Source organism: Pteronotus mesoamericanus, unplaced genomic scaffold (assembly GCF_021234165.1).
Source record: "Pteronotus mesoamericanus isolate MK-2021 breed Mesoamerican mustached bat unplaced genomic scaffold, CSHL_Meso_final contig_40, whole genome shotgun sequence".
Classification (NCBI taxonomy): Eukaryota; Metazoa; Chordata; class Mammalia; order Chiroptera; family Mormoopidae; genus Pteronotus; species Pteronotus mesoamericanus.
In genome coordinates, this window is record NW_026555150.1 from 13,565,599 (window position 1) to 13,583,267 (window position 17,669).

Sequence of the window (17,669 nt, forward strand, 5' to 3'; positions counted from 1 at the left end):
GAAATGTGTGTGTTTTGTCTGAGCTCTTGATTTGATTACAGTAAGCTGGCATTGGCTCATTCTCATCAAGTTTCACAGAGAGATTATAAAAAGAATTGCAAAAATACCCAGCATTTTAGTCTCCTTCACACAGAAGGAAAAGAAAATAGAATTGTAAAGGAAAGAGTAGCCATGCTCTCCAACTAAATCAAAGAATATTAGCATGATCTGGAGAGAACACTGCATTTGCTGCAAGTTCAGAAGTCCTCGTGTCTTTTCTGCACTTTGTCCTAGCTACTCATCCTGTGGAATGCTGCCTGCTGCACTGTAGCAGAGATTTTAAAAAAAGCAACAAATTTTAAAAGGATGTCTTAATGATTGAAATCTGAGGTGAGGATTGAAAGCCAATCCTATGTTGTATGTATGCTATACATTTCTATGACATTTATTTTAAGGCTTTTTAAAAAATCCTTACCCCAGAATATGATTTTATTGATTCTAGAAAGACGAAGAGAGGGAGGGAAGGATGGAGGGAGGAATGGAGAGAGAGACAGACATATAGACACCAATGTGAGACAGAAACATCAACTTGGTTGCCACCAGCATGTGCCATGACCAAGGATCAAACCTGCAACGTTTATGGTGTATGGGACAATGCTCCAACCAACTGAACCACCTGGCCAGGGCTATATTAAGACTTTTTTAGTGTGAATATTACCCAGGTGGTCTTAGTAAATCAGTATGGCCTAGCAAAAGACAATGATAAAACTAGGTAGTTAAAAGTTAGTTAAGATCAGGGGTCAGAAAAATTGCACAAATCCCAGCTTAGCACAGGGCCATAAAACTTAGTTGGATATATTTATCTTTTAAGGTAAGTGGCCAGCTCACTCCCAGTGATGCCATTCCTTTCATGGGTCTGTGAAGTCTAATGCCCTCAACTCACTGAGGTGCCACACTGGATTTCCTACTGGCCTAATGAAGTAATGGCCAGCATAAACGATGGAAAAAATTTCAGTCAGCGATTAAAACAACAGATTTGGCTAAATCTGAAGAATGCTTCATGTCCTGCCTTTGTGAAATGACAGAAAACAAGGGGGTTTTTTAAGGAAAGGGTGGCCACTCCAATTTACACTTGGCCCATGTAGAGAGATGGAAGAGACAATTATTTCTTTTATGTGCATTATAAGCTAATTCAGAAAATTTCTACTATTATGCAAGTTAACAAGCTTCAGGCTCATGGGAAGGTATTCAAAGACGTGGTGAAAGTAGCGGAGAGTTCAGAAATGATAGGAGGAAAATAGACGGTACCATACAGACGGCTAATTAACATCTTGTAAGCCCTTTCACTAAAGCAGCTGGTATAGTCAAATGTTCAGAAGATTCACAGAATTTTTAGAATTAAAAGGGTCTTTAGAAGCTTCTAGCTCAACCCCCTCATTTTATGGATGGGAAAACTGAGCCCAGTTAATTGCCTCAGGTCACTGTGAGTTCACAGCAGAAGCAGGTTGACAATTTAGTGTGCTCTGCCTCCAGTCCAAAGTTGCTACATTTGCTTCCAAAATGACAGTTTTCCCAGCAGACTAGTATCACACAACATCTCTATTTCCTTAAGATTTCTTTTAAGATGCAAAATATCTAGCAAACAATTTGATCGGGGAGTTGTTAAGCAATAATATATCTTTGTAGTTATATCATTTTTACTATGTAGTTCAGAAATATATTTAACATGGCAGTTCTCATCTTAAGCTGTTTGGGTTGTTTGATATGCTTCTTTTAAAAATAAGTCTCACAAAATTTGACATTTTGGGGTGGGTCTTGATGTTGTGGTCCCAAAACACGGATTATGCCCCACTTCTATTATTTCTATCCCCTTTGCCAAGCATTTCTTTCAAAGGCTGCTGAACTGAATATCTGATTAACATATTTATGAGACAACTGATTCAGCTATGTTAATTACAAGTTCTACTTTAAAAAAAAAAATCCTCCAACTGGCCAAGAGGGGGAGTAGCTAGCTCTGTCACTACCGTTTTCAGGCTCCATGTCTCTCCAGCCTAGGATGGGAGATTTCTGGTATTGAACATCTAAGTTAGTGTGGAAGATAAGATTACTGTATATAAAAGAGGTGAGTCCTTCAACTCAGAGGTACAGGTTTAAAATATGGGAAGCCTAAGAATCTTGTTGCTCCCTGAAGAAATTTTCTGTACTTCACCCAGGTCTGAAAATGCATGCACATGGGGGCATGCATGTGCATGTGAGCACACATGCATGCAGTTTACAACTTAAAAACTAATTTATAGACTTACAGCCTCTTCAGGTGTGCAAACACTAGAAAATTAAACATGTAGAACAAAAAACAACCTTATAGATAAGGAATATAAAGGTATCTGGATTCCAAAATGTGAGAGCTGACTGGAGCTCATGGAGGCAGAATGATGAAAAACTGGGAAAATAGGATGATTTCTGGTTAAACATGTCTGATCCCCTAAAAGCCCCTAAGCCTTATTTTATTGGAAAGTTTATAAAAAAGTAATTGTTCCTGACTTAGAAAAAAAGTGGTATCTCATAAACAGGACTCAAGTTTTGATGACAGAGGAAGTTGCCTGGGCTCAGGGTCAACACTTTGAATTTATACTGTAATCTTAGAGATGCCAAAAGACGTCCCTTTGAAGTCGCCTGACTCCATGGGTTTCCGTGTGTCCCTTTGATATTTCCTCATTACTTGTCTTGAGCCTTCTTTGTGGTGCCTTACTGCCCCCATCTTGGTTCTCCCGCTGCCATTTTGTTACTCTGCCCAACTTCCTCTTTTCATTCACAGCAATAACCTGTGGTTTGGCTTTTATATATAATGGCTTGGACAATTTTGAACAAAAGCACCCTACCCTTGGATTTCTCAGTCAAGACATCCCCTTTACAATTTTATTCAACATCTTCCTTAAGACTTGAAGATTAAAAACCAATCAATCAACAAATGCAGCACCCACTTGGGGATTATTTTGGTTTGTTAGATACCAGTCAACTGAGGTTTTACCATAAAAGCATTTAACTGTCGTAGATAACCTAACCTGGAGGAAATATACAACATATCCCAGCTCTGTTCTGATCTCCAGAGCACATTTCAGCAGCTACTTCAAAAAAATTAATCTGTACTCACTATCTTTTGGTCTATGCCATGTTTTAAATTAAAATTCTGAAGAAACAAACCGGCATTTCACATTCATTTTTGTGACCAGTTTTGAAACTGATCAACAGTGTTAACACATTTATTGAATATGAAGCCTGAAAGTAAAGGGGAAGAGAAACTGTTTTTCCGTCCTTTTTAAAAAACATATGTTAACACTTACTGTATGGCTTTTTAAAAACTACATGTTGAAATCACACAAGTAATGCTACAGAACCACCAGGAGCAAGAAGGGGAAAGAACAGCTTTACCAGCAGGCTAACAGACAAGAAAAGTCACTGTCTGTGAGCTCTATACTAGGAGATACGCCCAATAAAAAAATGGGGTGGAGTGCTGCTGAGTGAGGAGCGGCAGAGAGCAGCAGACTCCGACCAGTGGGGACCAGATTGCCATGTCTTTCCACAATCTCCACAATTTTACAAAGATGATGAGAGCCTTGGGACACCCTTAACATATTTCTATGAAAATTTTTTGCACACCACATCTTGGACTTATATCTGAAGTTCTTCTCTGGCTTGTGAAAAGGTTAGACTTGAACTTTACTGAAGTCTAAGAATGAATACTCAATATTACTTACTAGTCACATAGAAACAGCATATTGTTGCAAAGTTAAAAGAAGAGTTCGATAATTTTTGAGTTTGACAGACTTACTTAAAACCTGTTAAAAATTAGTTGAGTTTTGAACTTCTGGCCAAGATAGTGGTGTAGGTAAACACAGTACTCACCTCCTTCCACAAACGCATCAAAATTATGACTAAACTAGCAACCATTCAGAACCTTCAGAAATTGAGCTGAATGAAGTCCTACAACTACAGAATTAAAGAAACCACATTCACTGTGACTGGTCGGAGGGGTGCAGACACAGAACAGCCTGGTTCCATACCCACATGTGGTGGATAAAAATCAGGAGGAATCACCTCAGGAACGAGGGGTCCCAGCCCCATGCAGGGTCCCCAAGCCCAGGGTTCGAGTACCAGGGAGATAATCCCCGCAAATTCTGGCTGCAAAAACCAGCAGGGATTGAGGCTGTGGAAGAAACTGCTGGAATCCCTGGCAGTTCCTCTTAAAGGGCCCACACACAGACTTACACAGACTTGCTCATTCTGAGCTCCAGCACCAGGGCAGCAGCTTGAAAGGCATTAGAGACATACAGAAGGAACTGAAGTGTCTGGCATCAGGGTGAGAGTGGGGGGAGGGGGTCAGATTTCTCCCAGACATAAGTGCTGACAGAGGCTACTGTTCCTTTTTTGAGTCCTCCGCACACAGAACCAGAGAGCTGGCATGCGGGAACCATATCTGAGACTACATCAACCTGGCTCCCACTGTCTGTCCCAACCTGGTGATTCCCTGAGGCCTTGCGCCATCCAACTTTTGGGCCTACCCAAGCTATTTTCAGTGACTTTTCCATAGCAATGGGTTGTCTTGGCCCATGCTCCAGATTTTTCTAAATTATCTGAAATGAGCAGCATCAGGCTTCAGTTAGCCCTGTATCTCGCACTAAGTTACCCCAGGCTCAGCACAAGTAGCAACCATTTGCAGATCACTTTGTAGCTAATGGTATTTGACCCTGGACAGAATACAGTTGGTGGCTGGCCTTGGACATGCCACTAGCAATCAAGGCTCAACTGCAAGAGGAGGGTGTACACAGGCCACACAGAGGGTGCATCTGAAGTACCCAACTTGGGTGATAGGGGAAGCTGTGCCACTGGACTGTACAGGACACCTACCACATTAGGCCACACTATCAAGACAGGGAGTCATAGTAGCTCTACCTAATACATAGAAACAAACACAGAGAGGCTGCCAAAACGAGACAAAGAAACATGGCCCTAATTAAAGAACTGAAGAAAACTCCAGAAAAAGAACTGAAAAAAATGGAAACAAGCAAGGTACTAGATACAGAGTTCAAAATACTGGTTTATAGGGATGCTCAGTGAACTTAGTGAGAACTTGAACCACATTAAAAAAGAGCATGGAAACAAAAAAAATGGTCAGAAATGAAGGATACATTAAATAAAATGAACAATTTACAGGGAGTAAATAGTAGAGTGGATGAGGCCAAGAATCAAACCAGCAATTTAAAATATAAGAAAGCAAAAAAATGCCCAATCAGAAGAGCAAGAAGAAAAAGGAATACAAAAGTGTGAGGATGATGTAAGGAGACTCTGGGAAAACTTTAAGCACACCAATTTTCACATCATGGGGGTACTGGAAGGAAAAGAAAGAGATCAAGAAAATTTAAACCTATTTGAAAAAATAATAACAGAAAACTTCCCTAACTTGGTGAAGGTAACAGACATACAAGTCTAGGAAGTGCAGAGATTCCCAACCAAGATGAACTCCAAGAGGCCGCCCCCAAGACACACCATAATTCAAATGCCAAAGGTTAAAGACAAAGAGAGAATCTTAACAGCAGCAAGAGAAAGGCAATTAGTTACCTACAAGGGAGCCCCCACAAGACTGTCAGTTGATTTCTCAACAGAAACTTTGCAGGCCAGAAGGGATTGGCAAGAGATATTCAAAGTGATGAAAAGCAAGGCCCTATAACCAAGATTATTCTATCCAGTAAAACTATCATTGAGAATTGAAAGACAGATAAAGAGCTTCCCAAACAAGAAAAAACTAAAGGAGTACACCAACACCAAACCAGCATTATATGAAATGTTCAAGGGTCTTCTTTAAGAAGAAAAAGATCAAAAATATGAACAATAAAATGATACATATGTGTATCAAATGAAACAAATACATATCTATCAATGAAACAAATACATATCTATCAAAAAATGAACCCAAGAAAACAAAATAAACAAGCAGAACAGAAACAGAATCACAGATACAGAGAACATTTTGATGGTTGCCAGATGGGAGGGGGCTTGGGGTGATGGGTAGTTACAAATTGGTAGTTACAAAGTAGTCATGGGGATGTAAAGTACAGCATAGGAAATAGAGTAGCTAAAGAACACAAACACATGACCCATGGACATGGACAATGGTATGGGGATTGCCTGAGGGAGTGGGGGAGGGGCGGAGTGGAGGAGGGCAAAGGGGGAAAAATTGGGACAACTGTAACAGCATAATCAATAAAATATAATTAAAAATTGAAAAATTAAAAAAATATAAAATAAATGGGGTGACTGGGAGGAGGTGGCCTTGGAACCTGGAAACAGCTTTATCTATACCCCATCATGCTACCAACAGACCAGCCATTTCTAAAGAGCAGGACTTTTTCCTTCTAAATTCCTTCTTAATTTAGAATTCCCTTCTTAATACTCCAAGTAGTAATTTTTAGATATCATCATCTCAAGTTATCAAAGATGAACATCTAATTATCTTTCTGTTTTCTCCTCAAAATAAAATGCTTTGGTTATTGCCTTGAATGAGAAATGTTATAGTAAAGAGAATACCCTTCTTTTCAATAACCATATTAATAATTTAGTGACCAAGAGAGATAGAGGAAATCTAATGGTGTCTTATGACAATAACACTGATCTTCATGTGGTGCTAACATTGTTAAATATACTTTACATGTGCGTTTGGGGGTATGGAGAAATTATTTCCATCCATTCAGAGAGAAGAGATAAAATTAAAACTAAATATAACTTTGAATACACTCTGCATACAAAGTGTTGGAAAAATGGGTACAATACATGACATGCTACATAAAAAAAAAAATTAGTTCAACTACATTACAAATAAACCATGCTCTCATGGTCTAGCCTGGGAATCCAACTAACAATTATTAAATTGTTTATAAGTTTCAAATAACAAATCGCAAAGCCAATATCAGAAATACAATGTGTTCTTTTACTGAGGACTGCCTTCTTTTCTTCTTTTAAAAGATTTTAAGCCCTGGCTGGTATGACTCAGTAGATTGAGTGCTGATCTGCAAACCAAAGGGCCACCGGTTCAATTTCCAGTCAGGGCACATGCCTGGGTTGTGGGCCAGATCTTCAGTAGCGGGTTCATGAGAGGCAACCACACATTGATGTTTATCTCCCTCCCCTCTCTTTCTCCCTCCTTCCCCCCTTTTCTAAAAATAAATGAATATATTTTAATAAATATATAAATAAATAAATAGCCTTTATTTGTTTATTATTAGAGGGCGGGGGAGGAAGGGAGAAAGAGAGGGAGAGAAATATTGACACGAAAGAGAACCATTGATCAGTTGCCTCTCACACACCTCCAACCAGGGACCTGACCCACAACTCAGGCATGTGCCCTGACCAGGAACTAAATGGATGGCCTTCGGTTTGTGGGACAACACCTAACCCACTGTGCCACACCATTCAGGGCAGGACTGCCTTCTATATCAAATCTAATTTAGTCCAGCTTCTCACCATGGTAACAAGCCCTTTGCAAAAATACTCAAAGACATTTCACATCTGAAAAATTTGCCTTGTATTCCTTCACCACACATAATGTCAAGAAAAGCATGCTTTAAAGGTCCTATGTAATCAGAATTGCCTTTAAAAGAGGCACAAAGAAAATCTTAAATCATTTCTATTAAAATTAAATCTACTTCATAACAATCTTCAGACTGGGTGAACAGCACCAAAGAAAAGAATTCTGAGGTGTTTTGAATCCAATACCATATCTTTAAAAATAGTTTATCCGTAACATTGCTTCAGGTACAATTGAAGTGCTTCTCAGTTGGCTCATATTGACTATTTCTTCATAATTAAAAGAAAGTGTGCGTGTGACATTGGGCAAAGAGGACTGAAATAGGTTTGGTTGTGGCTTTTCATAGATAGACTAAGCCAGAGAACCAGCTAAAGGAGGCTAGGGAAGGAGACCAGCATAATGAAGACTACAATATAGCAGCTACCTCTGAATTGCTGTTGCATGGAAACTCAAGAACTAAGCTTTGTTCCTACCTGTGTTCTACAGAGCTTCTGGGAATTCTATTTGTCTCTGGGGAATCCATTTTGAAATTTAATTTGAAGTCCAGCATCTGCAGAATCTCTGCAGTTATTTAGTTATTTTGACTATGATTTCAGATATCTGTTTTTTATTAGGGAGACTTTTTTAAGTGACGTGAGTCAACAACATTATTCTGTATTCACCCAAGAAAATAAAAGCATTTAAGTTAAACTACTTTAATATATTTTTTGGCTCCTTGTGACCATATACCCATAATGCCTACCATACAGATTCTAATGCATCCAGAAGAAGTCTAGCAGTAATAAAGCTATAGGGCTAACTTGTCCTTGGGATCCAATGGGGAGGAACATCTTGAGAGAGAACTTGAACACTGAGAGAACAGAGGAGCTCTGAAAAAGCTATGGCACAAACTTAACTATCAGCTCTCAAATGTCATGAATAAAAGGTGTGAAACAATCTCAGGGACGAAGGAAATGTGGGTGCTTACTTGGACAAAAGTTTCAATACGTACCATCAAATTTCTTGTAATGGGAAGCAAAGACGGCTTGCAAGTTATTGCACTGTTCGTTGACCACAGCTTTAAACTCATCTTTACTTTGCAGGCTGTACTTCTCCTCCATCTCTTGAGAGCAGCATGTATAACCCTGGGGGCAGACCTTCAAATGATCACCTGAAAGATAAGGTGTAGGACACTCAATTTTTATCATCACTCATCAAGTCCAAGAGGGAAGAATTTGATGTAAGGGAAGAATGTGATGAAGCACACTCTCTGCTTCATATCCTCTATGAGGTGACTGCAAAGGCCTAGGCATCTTATGAATGGAAACTTTAACTAAAGACATCTAATTCCTTCTTGGAAAAATAAAATAAGAAAGCCTCCTCCCAAAGACAAATGAACCTTCCAATCAGGAAGTCTACATCACAGGAAAATCAGCGTGGCCAGTAAACAAGAATATCATTCAATATCAACCCAAGTCTCTTTTCTAATTCTTCAAGACTCCATTAAAGTCACACAAATAAGACATAGTTTTTCTAGCTTCAGGAGTTTACACTTCAAGAGAGAATACCTTTAATGAAGAATGATTTATAAAATGTGACAACACCCCCAACACTGAACAAATATAAGAGCATTAGTTATACTGGGAAGAAGCAATGAGATACAGCATTTCAAGGAGTTGCCAACCAAGCAGAAATAAAGGTAGTTCATGCTGGATAATTTGAGTATATGATAAGTTAAAGGGTGATATTAAACGATCTTTAATTTTAAGACTTTCTCATCCAGAATCTTCTGTGCAGATGTTAGACACTGTCTTGACCTTATGACTCTGTGCGATGTAGCGACTCATCCCAATATAAACTAATGGTTTCCAATGAGTGTAATCTTTATGTAGTAAAGGAACCCTAAAGGTGAAGAGCAATGCCAAAGGCATATCACTCCACAGCAGCCAAATCCATATAGTATATACCTCCCCTAAAACAAATGCATTTTGCTTGTGGTTTGGCCATGAGAGGTTTTTTTTATTTTGTTTTTTGTTTTTGTTTTTGTTTTTAAATAGATCCCAAAGTTCATACACATCTTGCTCCTCCTATCACAGGACAAAAATTATGCTTTAAAGCTTTAAAGAGGCCATACCTCTCTTTCATAATGAACAAGAGATGCAGTGCCACTCAAAAATAAACCCACTAGGTACTTTAGCCACTACACTATTAACTGGTGTGGTAGAGGTACCCTGGTATAATTTTGTACAGATGTTTACAAGGATTCACTTTCACTGTTCCTTCTGCTATTGCTGTCCATGTTCCATATAAGAAAAATGGGATCTGAAAAGAATCAAGATCTCAAGAACTCAAGAATGAGTATATTGAAGACATATGAGCCTGTTAACGGTAAGCATGTACAGTAAGTAAAGGAATGGAGAATGAAGAGCAAATCTTTCTAACGATATTAATAATCGTGAGAATTGAACTAGGCCATGAGCTGGGCTTGCTGCTTTTTGGCTGCATGTGCTTAGAGGAAATAAGTCTTTACCTAAAATACCAAAGTGGCAGGGGCCGGGGGAGGGGCGTTACCACAGATAAAATTGAGTAGGCAACTTATTTGACTAATACTAGGATTGGCAACTGCACATATGCAAATAATTACATAATCATATATACTCCTGATCATTCTTCCTTCCTGGCAATTAAAAAGTGGGAAGAGTATTACTGCCAGACAAAATAAGGTATACAGCTGTAAGAACTATTTAAGAAAGGGAGTAAAGGAAACAATCTTCAAATAACTTCTTCATCCATAACTGCTGAAAGTCTTTTTGGCATTTTTTAAAGCCTTGGTCAACAGATAATTCTAACGGGGGCAGGGGAGGAGGGGGGAAGGTTGTGTACAAGAGTTTAGGAGCTGTGAAGCCACAGAGTATCTTAGATCTCATTAGTGAAACAAGAAGGGTTGCTAAGGCTCAGTTTTCTGGAAACACCTTTGTTACAACCAAAAACAAAACTCCCTTTTCACTGGTTAACAAGTTTGCAGCATGCCTTTGGTGCTGGCACCCATAATTAATGGAGAGATATACAAGTTGTCTCCTGGTTTCAAGGTTGAGGACTTCCCCCAAATGCAACCTGAATACATAAAATAATACAAAGAGCCCCAAGTAGTACAGTGCTTGTTGTAACTGTATTTAAAAATCCGTATCACCATATAGAAAATTAATTGGGCCCTGGCTGGTGTGGCCTTGTGGATTGAGTGGCGACCTGCAAACTGAACGGTCGCCGGTTCCCTTCCCAGTCAGGGCACATGCCTGGGTTGTGGGCCAGATCTCTGGCTGGGGTGTGTATGAGAGGCAACCGATCAATATATCTCTCACACATCGATGTTTCTCTCCCTCCCTTCCCCTCTGTCTAAAAAATAAATAAATGAATGAATGAATATAATCACTTAAAAAACGAAAGAAAATCAATCAGAATGCTCAGAATAAGAGTTTAAGATACACAGTGCTATTTAAATGAATTACAATAAGGGAACAGTGACTTCTTAAGGTTGTTACAGGCTGAAATTCATCATAGGCTGATTTTCAAGCCCTTGCAAACACTCTGTTGTAAAGTGTACGGAATTTTCAAGGCAAAACAATTCAAGAATTTGGAAAATAATCTGTTCACCCACTGTTAGCAGGTTCACATATATAATAAACTAACAGGTCACTTTTTGGATTCTATAAAAATACACTTCTAAGTCCAAGGAAAAGCACACTTTTACTCACACCCAATGCACACATGCACAGACACACACACGTACATCCTGAAGCCAGCAAATTCTAAGAGACAGCAGGAAAGAATAATGTTCTACATTTAAGAAGGTGCTAGACATTGAGGGGTTTAAACTTACCCACAGGAATTTTACATTGAAGAGACAATCTTTTAAAACAGGTAATGACAATAAAAGTTTTACTGTGAACCTGCTCAAAGTACACAGCACCATTTACCCTGACACATATAAAGGGTCCAGCAGGGCCCATGTACTCCACCCTTTACATACCCACCAGAGGCCCTCAGCAGGACCGCATGGAGGCCTGCTTATAGCTGAACACTGAAGTACATTGCTGTTTTGTCAATATCTAATAAAAAAGAAAAGAGACCACTTTCATTTCAGACAGAACTTTCCAGGAAGATTTTGTCTAATGGTAAAAGACTTGCCCGGGTAAAGGACAACAGGGTAGATACTTGGCTAATGTTTCTGCTGGCAAAGTCATCTTCCCCACAGTGCAAACAAGCTGACTCCAACACTCCACTTCTGCCCATATAGCCTTGAATGCATCACTTATTCTGTCTGCATTTCTAAAAAGCATTACTTAAAAATGTAATTTGACATTCTTGCCAAAAGCTTTGCCTGAGATGCATGCAGTCCAAGATACACTTGTGAATTAAATCCCAAGATGCACTTAGGCTACGGGGATTCAGTGACATAACCAGTTTCTGCTCTTGAGAAGTACAAGGAGGGAAAAGGGGGCAGTCTTGGTGCATTTAAAAATGGAACTATAGCTCCACATTTTGGTAAGAACTCAAGAAATTCATCTGATTTTTAAAATGACTATTTATACTTTAAGCACCCAAAATGGTTTATATTAAAAGCCAGGACATACATATTATTTGAAAGACATAATACATTATGTTTGAGACTGCTTCTAAAATGCTGTGTCTGAATGAAAAAGTCCTTTTCTTTCTAGCGATCTTTTCTCTAAACCTTGTGATCCTATATACTTCTCATTTAAGGATTTCACTTTTTTCTTTAGGCTGAGAAGGTGGAGCACAAGAACAACAGAATCTGATATGGAACAGGTAGACAGCCACTGCAGAGGTGGCACTGAGCACATGTATTTTTTAAGGGCCAAAGGTGATTTTAATACATACCCTTCCATAAAAATTTTTACTTGAAAGGCTTAAGCATTAGAACCACAGAAGAGCAGGGAATATTAACCAGTTACGCCAATAGCTCAAGTGAACAGTGGGTCATCATGATCCACACATAACATTTGTCTCCTATTTTTCCTTAACTCAACCTCCTGCTTCCATGGCCATCGCTGTGTGTACGTTCTTCCTTGTATCTCTTCTAATCCCTTAAAACTCTTCTGTTTTCCTCTTTCTTTTACTCTACTCATATTGTTCTTTCTTACCCTACGCCACCTCTTTTAAGCGCACATAACATGAAACCAAAGGATTTTTATCTGTTGTACTTGTTGAGGGTTCCCTGTTAATTTAAAAAGCAGGTGAACTGAATGCTTTATGGTTTTCTAAGGAAGCACCTAAATTAAGTTATGTTTTGTACATGACTCTTGATTAGTTTTTTTCTTTGTGGGTCAGTAGCCCTCAAAAGAAAAAAAGGTCTCCTAGTCCTGTCCTAGGAGGCTTGGATGAAATTCAATGAAGCGTGCTTTTTGAAGCTTAACTCTATGGCATTAAAAAAAAAAAAAAAAAAAAACCACACTCGAAAAAGCCAAACTTTTTTCAATTGCACCGGCTCTATGTAATTTCTCTTTAGCCTTAATATCAAGGCCTGAGTTTTCAAAGCTGAACAAAAACAACCACAGTAAATTACTACTCAATCCTGCTGAGTATGTATTGGTTCTTTGCTTTCTTTTGCAGCACTTCAAATCAATGGTTAAAGAAGTAGGCATTGAATATGAGGAATCTATTCCATCCTTTAACAGGGCTCTGTGGTGAACAATCTGTAGAACTGTGCTTTCTCATTTTATCTCATTTAATCATCTCACCAAAGACTGACTGATGTATAAATGGGATGCATCTTATGTCCACTTATTTCCGATTGCTCATAACCCACCTTCCCATACAAAATGTTGTAAATGGTGTTAGGTTTTAAGGCCAGCCCTCCCCTTATTTACTGTCAACTTGATAATTTTTAACTATGACTTATAAGCATTTCTACATCTCTCTCAGAAAATTCATTTTGGAGTCCAACTAAATGCCAAGAAACAAATGTCTCTCAGATTCTCACATATTTGGGTCGGGTGGTACTAGAGGAATACTTGTAGTTATCATTAAGATGATGGCTTTCTGGACCTGTAGGAGATAAAGTAAGTCTCTAGAGATTATCCCCCCCCCGGGGTCCTTAATGGAGAAAACAGCAGCCAGAAACCTTTATGGGACACAGTGGCAGAGAACCCAGGCTTGCCTGCACCTGCATGATTTGTAAGGCAGATCCCAAATGATTTTACCAGTAAGTCAACCAAATGCCTTTGGTAAATAACAGAGACAAACAACACCCTAAGGGTAAGAGCAGTAGGGAGGAACATTTGAGAAGAGCACCCTGAAAAGCACTTAATAAATTGCATTCTAAGAGACTATGATTTTGCATTTGGCTTTTCTTACAGAAACTGAGTGCCTCATGGGTTTTCAAGAAAACTTAGCTCTGTAAGAGGGTTTTTTTAAGAGGTTAATTTAAAAGCTTCTAAATACTTAACAGTATTTAGATCTTGCATTCTGCAAGGCAAATGGTTGTCTAGGGTTAAGAAGACTGCTCTGGAGAGCCAGGAATATGGGTTTGAGTCCCATCTCTACATGATTCACTGTAGGCTCTCAGGAAAGTCACTTACCCACTGCAGCCTAAAAAGTCCTATGTAAATAAGGAAGTGTTATGTAAATGTGAAACACTGCAATTACAAAACAAAGTCAGAAATGAAGATCATCTATTACATTGTGGTAAGCCAAGAAAGTTCTCCATGAAGAGACTTTTCTGACAACTTGTAATGAGAGAGGGCAGCCAAGAGAGTAGCACCTTCTCTCTTTCAGCTACTTCAGGAGCATATCTTATTGAAGATAGAATTTAGGGGGGTAAAGAGAGCCAGAAAAGAAGACATGATCAATTAGTTGCTGAGTGGCATGCATAAGTGATGGTGAACTGATGACAACTAAGCTGACACATTGATCTAAAGGGCCATCAGAAGTAAAGCCTTGCAAGCCTAAGGAGACTATGGCAAAACATAACGTTATATCCTGGATGGAGTCTTGGAACAGAAAAAGACATTACAGGAAAGCTAAGGGGCTCATACAAAAACTTACATGCAAATGTTCATAGCAGCATTATTCATAACAGCCAATTGTCTAACAATGGGTGGATGAACAAAATTTGGTACAACGGAATATTGTTCAGCCATAAGAATGAAGTTCTGATACACATTACAATACAGCTGAATCTCGAAAACACTATCTTAGGTGAAATATACTGTCACAAAAGTCCACATATTATATGATTCCATTTATTTAAATGCCAAGGATTGGTCATCCTATGGAGATGGAAAGAGGATTAGTGATTGCCTAGGGCTAAGGGGGGAGGATGAGAGTCAGGAGAATAGGCAGTAAAAGGGGATGGTTACAGTTAAAAGGTATGAAACTTGTTTCTGGAATAATTAATATGTTCAAAAATTGATTTTGGTGGGGATGCACAATTCTGTGAGTATATTAAAAGCCATTGTACACTGTAAATGGGTGGATTTGTTGGCGTATGAATTATATCGCAATAAAACAGTATAAAAAAACCTAAGGAAATCAGAACAAGGTGTGGACTTTAGTTAATAATAATGCATCAATATTGGTTTATCTGTTGTGACAATGTACCACACTAATGTCAGATGTTAATAATAGGGAAAACTGGGTGAGGGGTAGAGGAAACTCTGCTATACTTTCAACTTCTGTAAATCTACCTCTTCTAGTATAAAGTTTATTAAAAAAGAAAAACACTTTTCAAAGTAAAAGGAATATGTTAGGGAAAATTTTATCAGTCTTTTTAGAAATATAAATACTTGATATAATTCTAATATTGGGGAGCTTCATTAAGCTGTTAATTGTTGGGGTACTTTTCCTAATCCCTCAATTTCTACTTTACTCTGTTTCTGATTTGTATTTGTCCTGAAAGTAAAACAATTCTTTGCCACTGGTCTAAAAAATTACAAAAAGAGTTTCTGTTCAACTTTCTAGATCTCAATTCATGTGGACACAAAGTGAGCTAAAACACAGGTTGTTGTAGAACTCTAGCTCCTCTAAGTTGCCTAACAGCCCCAGGAGGGACATACAATGCTCAGCTTCACAAGAACAAAGGGAAAAAGTCTGTGAGGGTTTTTAATAATCCTAGGGGGTGGAGGACCACATACTGTAATCCATCCTCCTCCCTTACAAAAAGGAGTGAAATTACTGCATATAATGTGCTATGTACCTTGAAAGCCTAAAGTAATTGAACCTAAACCTTAATAATAAAGCTTATAAATTACAGTCATTATGCAGATGTATGATTTGAGATCACCTACCAATCAGTAGGACAAATGCAGCTAGTTAGCAGTTTGTAAAACCTTGCCGAAATACAGCTCTGGAGGGCTTAAGACTGCCAATTATTTTTAGGTGCACTGATCCTGAGGGTAAGATAGAGAATGGCAACCAGAAACATCTATGTTTTGAAAATCAGTTTCATTATATTTTTCTAAGAAAACCTTTCATGTAAGTGTAGTTAGAAGAGTTAGTATTGCTACTTTAAAACTCCATACTTCAGTTCAGTGAGCTTGCAACAGCTTTAAAATCCACTCCAGGTAGAAATCAAGCCAGGCTCATTGATTTTTAAGTAAGCAAGTTATAAACCAAAACAAAGTTTATGTCTCGCAATCTTAGAACCCCATTTGAACTGTACCAAATGTTTACTAATGTAAGGCACATCAACCAGAGTGAGTGAATGGCCTGCAATGCACACATTGACCTTTTTTACCAACGCTTCAGAGCAGCTAGAGCAACTACATCTATTTGGCACATTCTCAGCCGCTTTGTACAGGTCCAGGGCTCAACAGGAATAATAGTACTGGCAATTAACCCAAAACTCTTCAACAAGTCTGAGGAGCCAATAAATACTACCTCAGGAATACCGTGCTAATATAAGGCTCCCGGAAATTAGTTGGGGAACTTAGGGGTTAGGCTACGGACAGGCAGGAAGAGATGGGGTGCTCTTGTTTTACAACTAACAAAGGAGAAAATCTTTCCTGTCAATGATAGGTGCACATGCCATAGTCATATCATTCAAGAAATTCTCTCCAATACTAGTTTTAATTTTAATTGGGGTCATAATTTAACATAGTGCCTAAGGATAAATAAATGCTTCCAGATAACTCAGTTACACATTTACCTACAAATAAAAAGTAGCCTAGAGAGGAAACACCATTGACTACAACATATTTTTCTTTGGTGCTCAATAGTACTTCTGGAACCTGTGTACCCAAGCTATGGATCATAGTCCCCGGTAGACCACAGCATTAGTAGGATGATCTCTAAGAGAGCTAATGAGGCCAGGCTTGGAGGGTCACAGAGATTCCCAGGGTGGAAGAATGCTGGTCACCAGCAGTATCTTGCCCTTTTTCTACACACCTAGTGTGCTGAAGTCTTGTGATTGCCCCTAGAGCAGTCTTCTGTGGGTAATCACAGAAGACCTTAGAGAAAGTAAAAGGAGAAATGTATCTCTAGAAAAACATTTAAGAATGCCCTTCTTCCTCCCTCCAGAGTGCTGACTGAACACCAGAACTACCAACAAGGAGTGGTATTCCTTATTATTTCCAAATAATCTAAAGAAACCCCCAGAAATCCAATTCTCAGATAACCTGCCATAGCCATTTAGGTTTCACAGCAAGATCAGAAAGGGTCAGCAGTTGAATGGAGTCCATTGCAAATGTAAGAGAATGTAGTTTGGAGGTGGGGAGACTCACAGATACCAGGCACTTGCTCTAATACAAATATTAATACATTTCCTTTTGTATACATTTCATGGGTTGTGTGGGTCATAAAGATTTTCTAACACTTTTTATAAGTATTTTCATCTTGGGTAACTAGGAACATAAAAACCCCTAATTTCTCTTTACTCCCTTTTTCATGAGATACCTCAAATTCCTCCCTCCAAAGTATAGTATGAGAATAGGCTTCCAGTTAATGTACTCTTTGGGAAATATATACCTAAAGAGCAACATATCCATTCATCATGAGTTCTTCCAAAGATATTTCTCCAAATGGCTATCTAGAAAAGCTTTTACACTAAAAGGAAAGCAAAATCCACTGCTTTACATAAAGAAAAATCGCTCTTTAAATTCAGATTTCAGGCCAC

The 17,669-nt window shown here is 38.6% G+C and overlaps 1 protein-coding gene across 1 annotated transcript in view; it reads right to left on the bottom strand.

Annotated features, from left to right (window-relative positions):
- The window catches only part of GPC4 (glypican 4), a 108,078-nt gene that overhangs the window by 27,430 nt on the left and 62,979 nt on the right, over positions 1 to 17,669 (bottom strand). Inside the window, exon 2 of the mRNA XM_054577033.1 lies at positions 8,550 to 8,708. Within this exon, the coding sequence (XP_054433008.1) occupies positions 8,550 to 8,708 (159 nt within the window). The remainder of the gene's footprint in view (positions 1 to 8,549; positions 8,709 to 17,669) is intronic.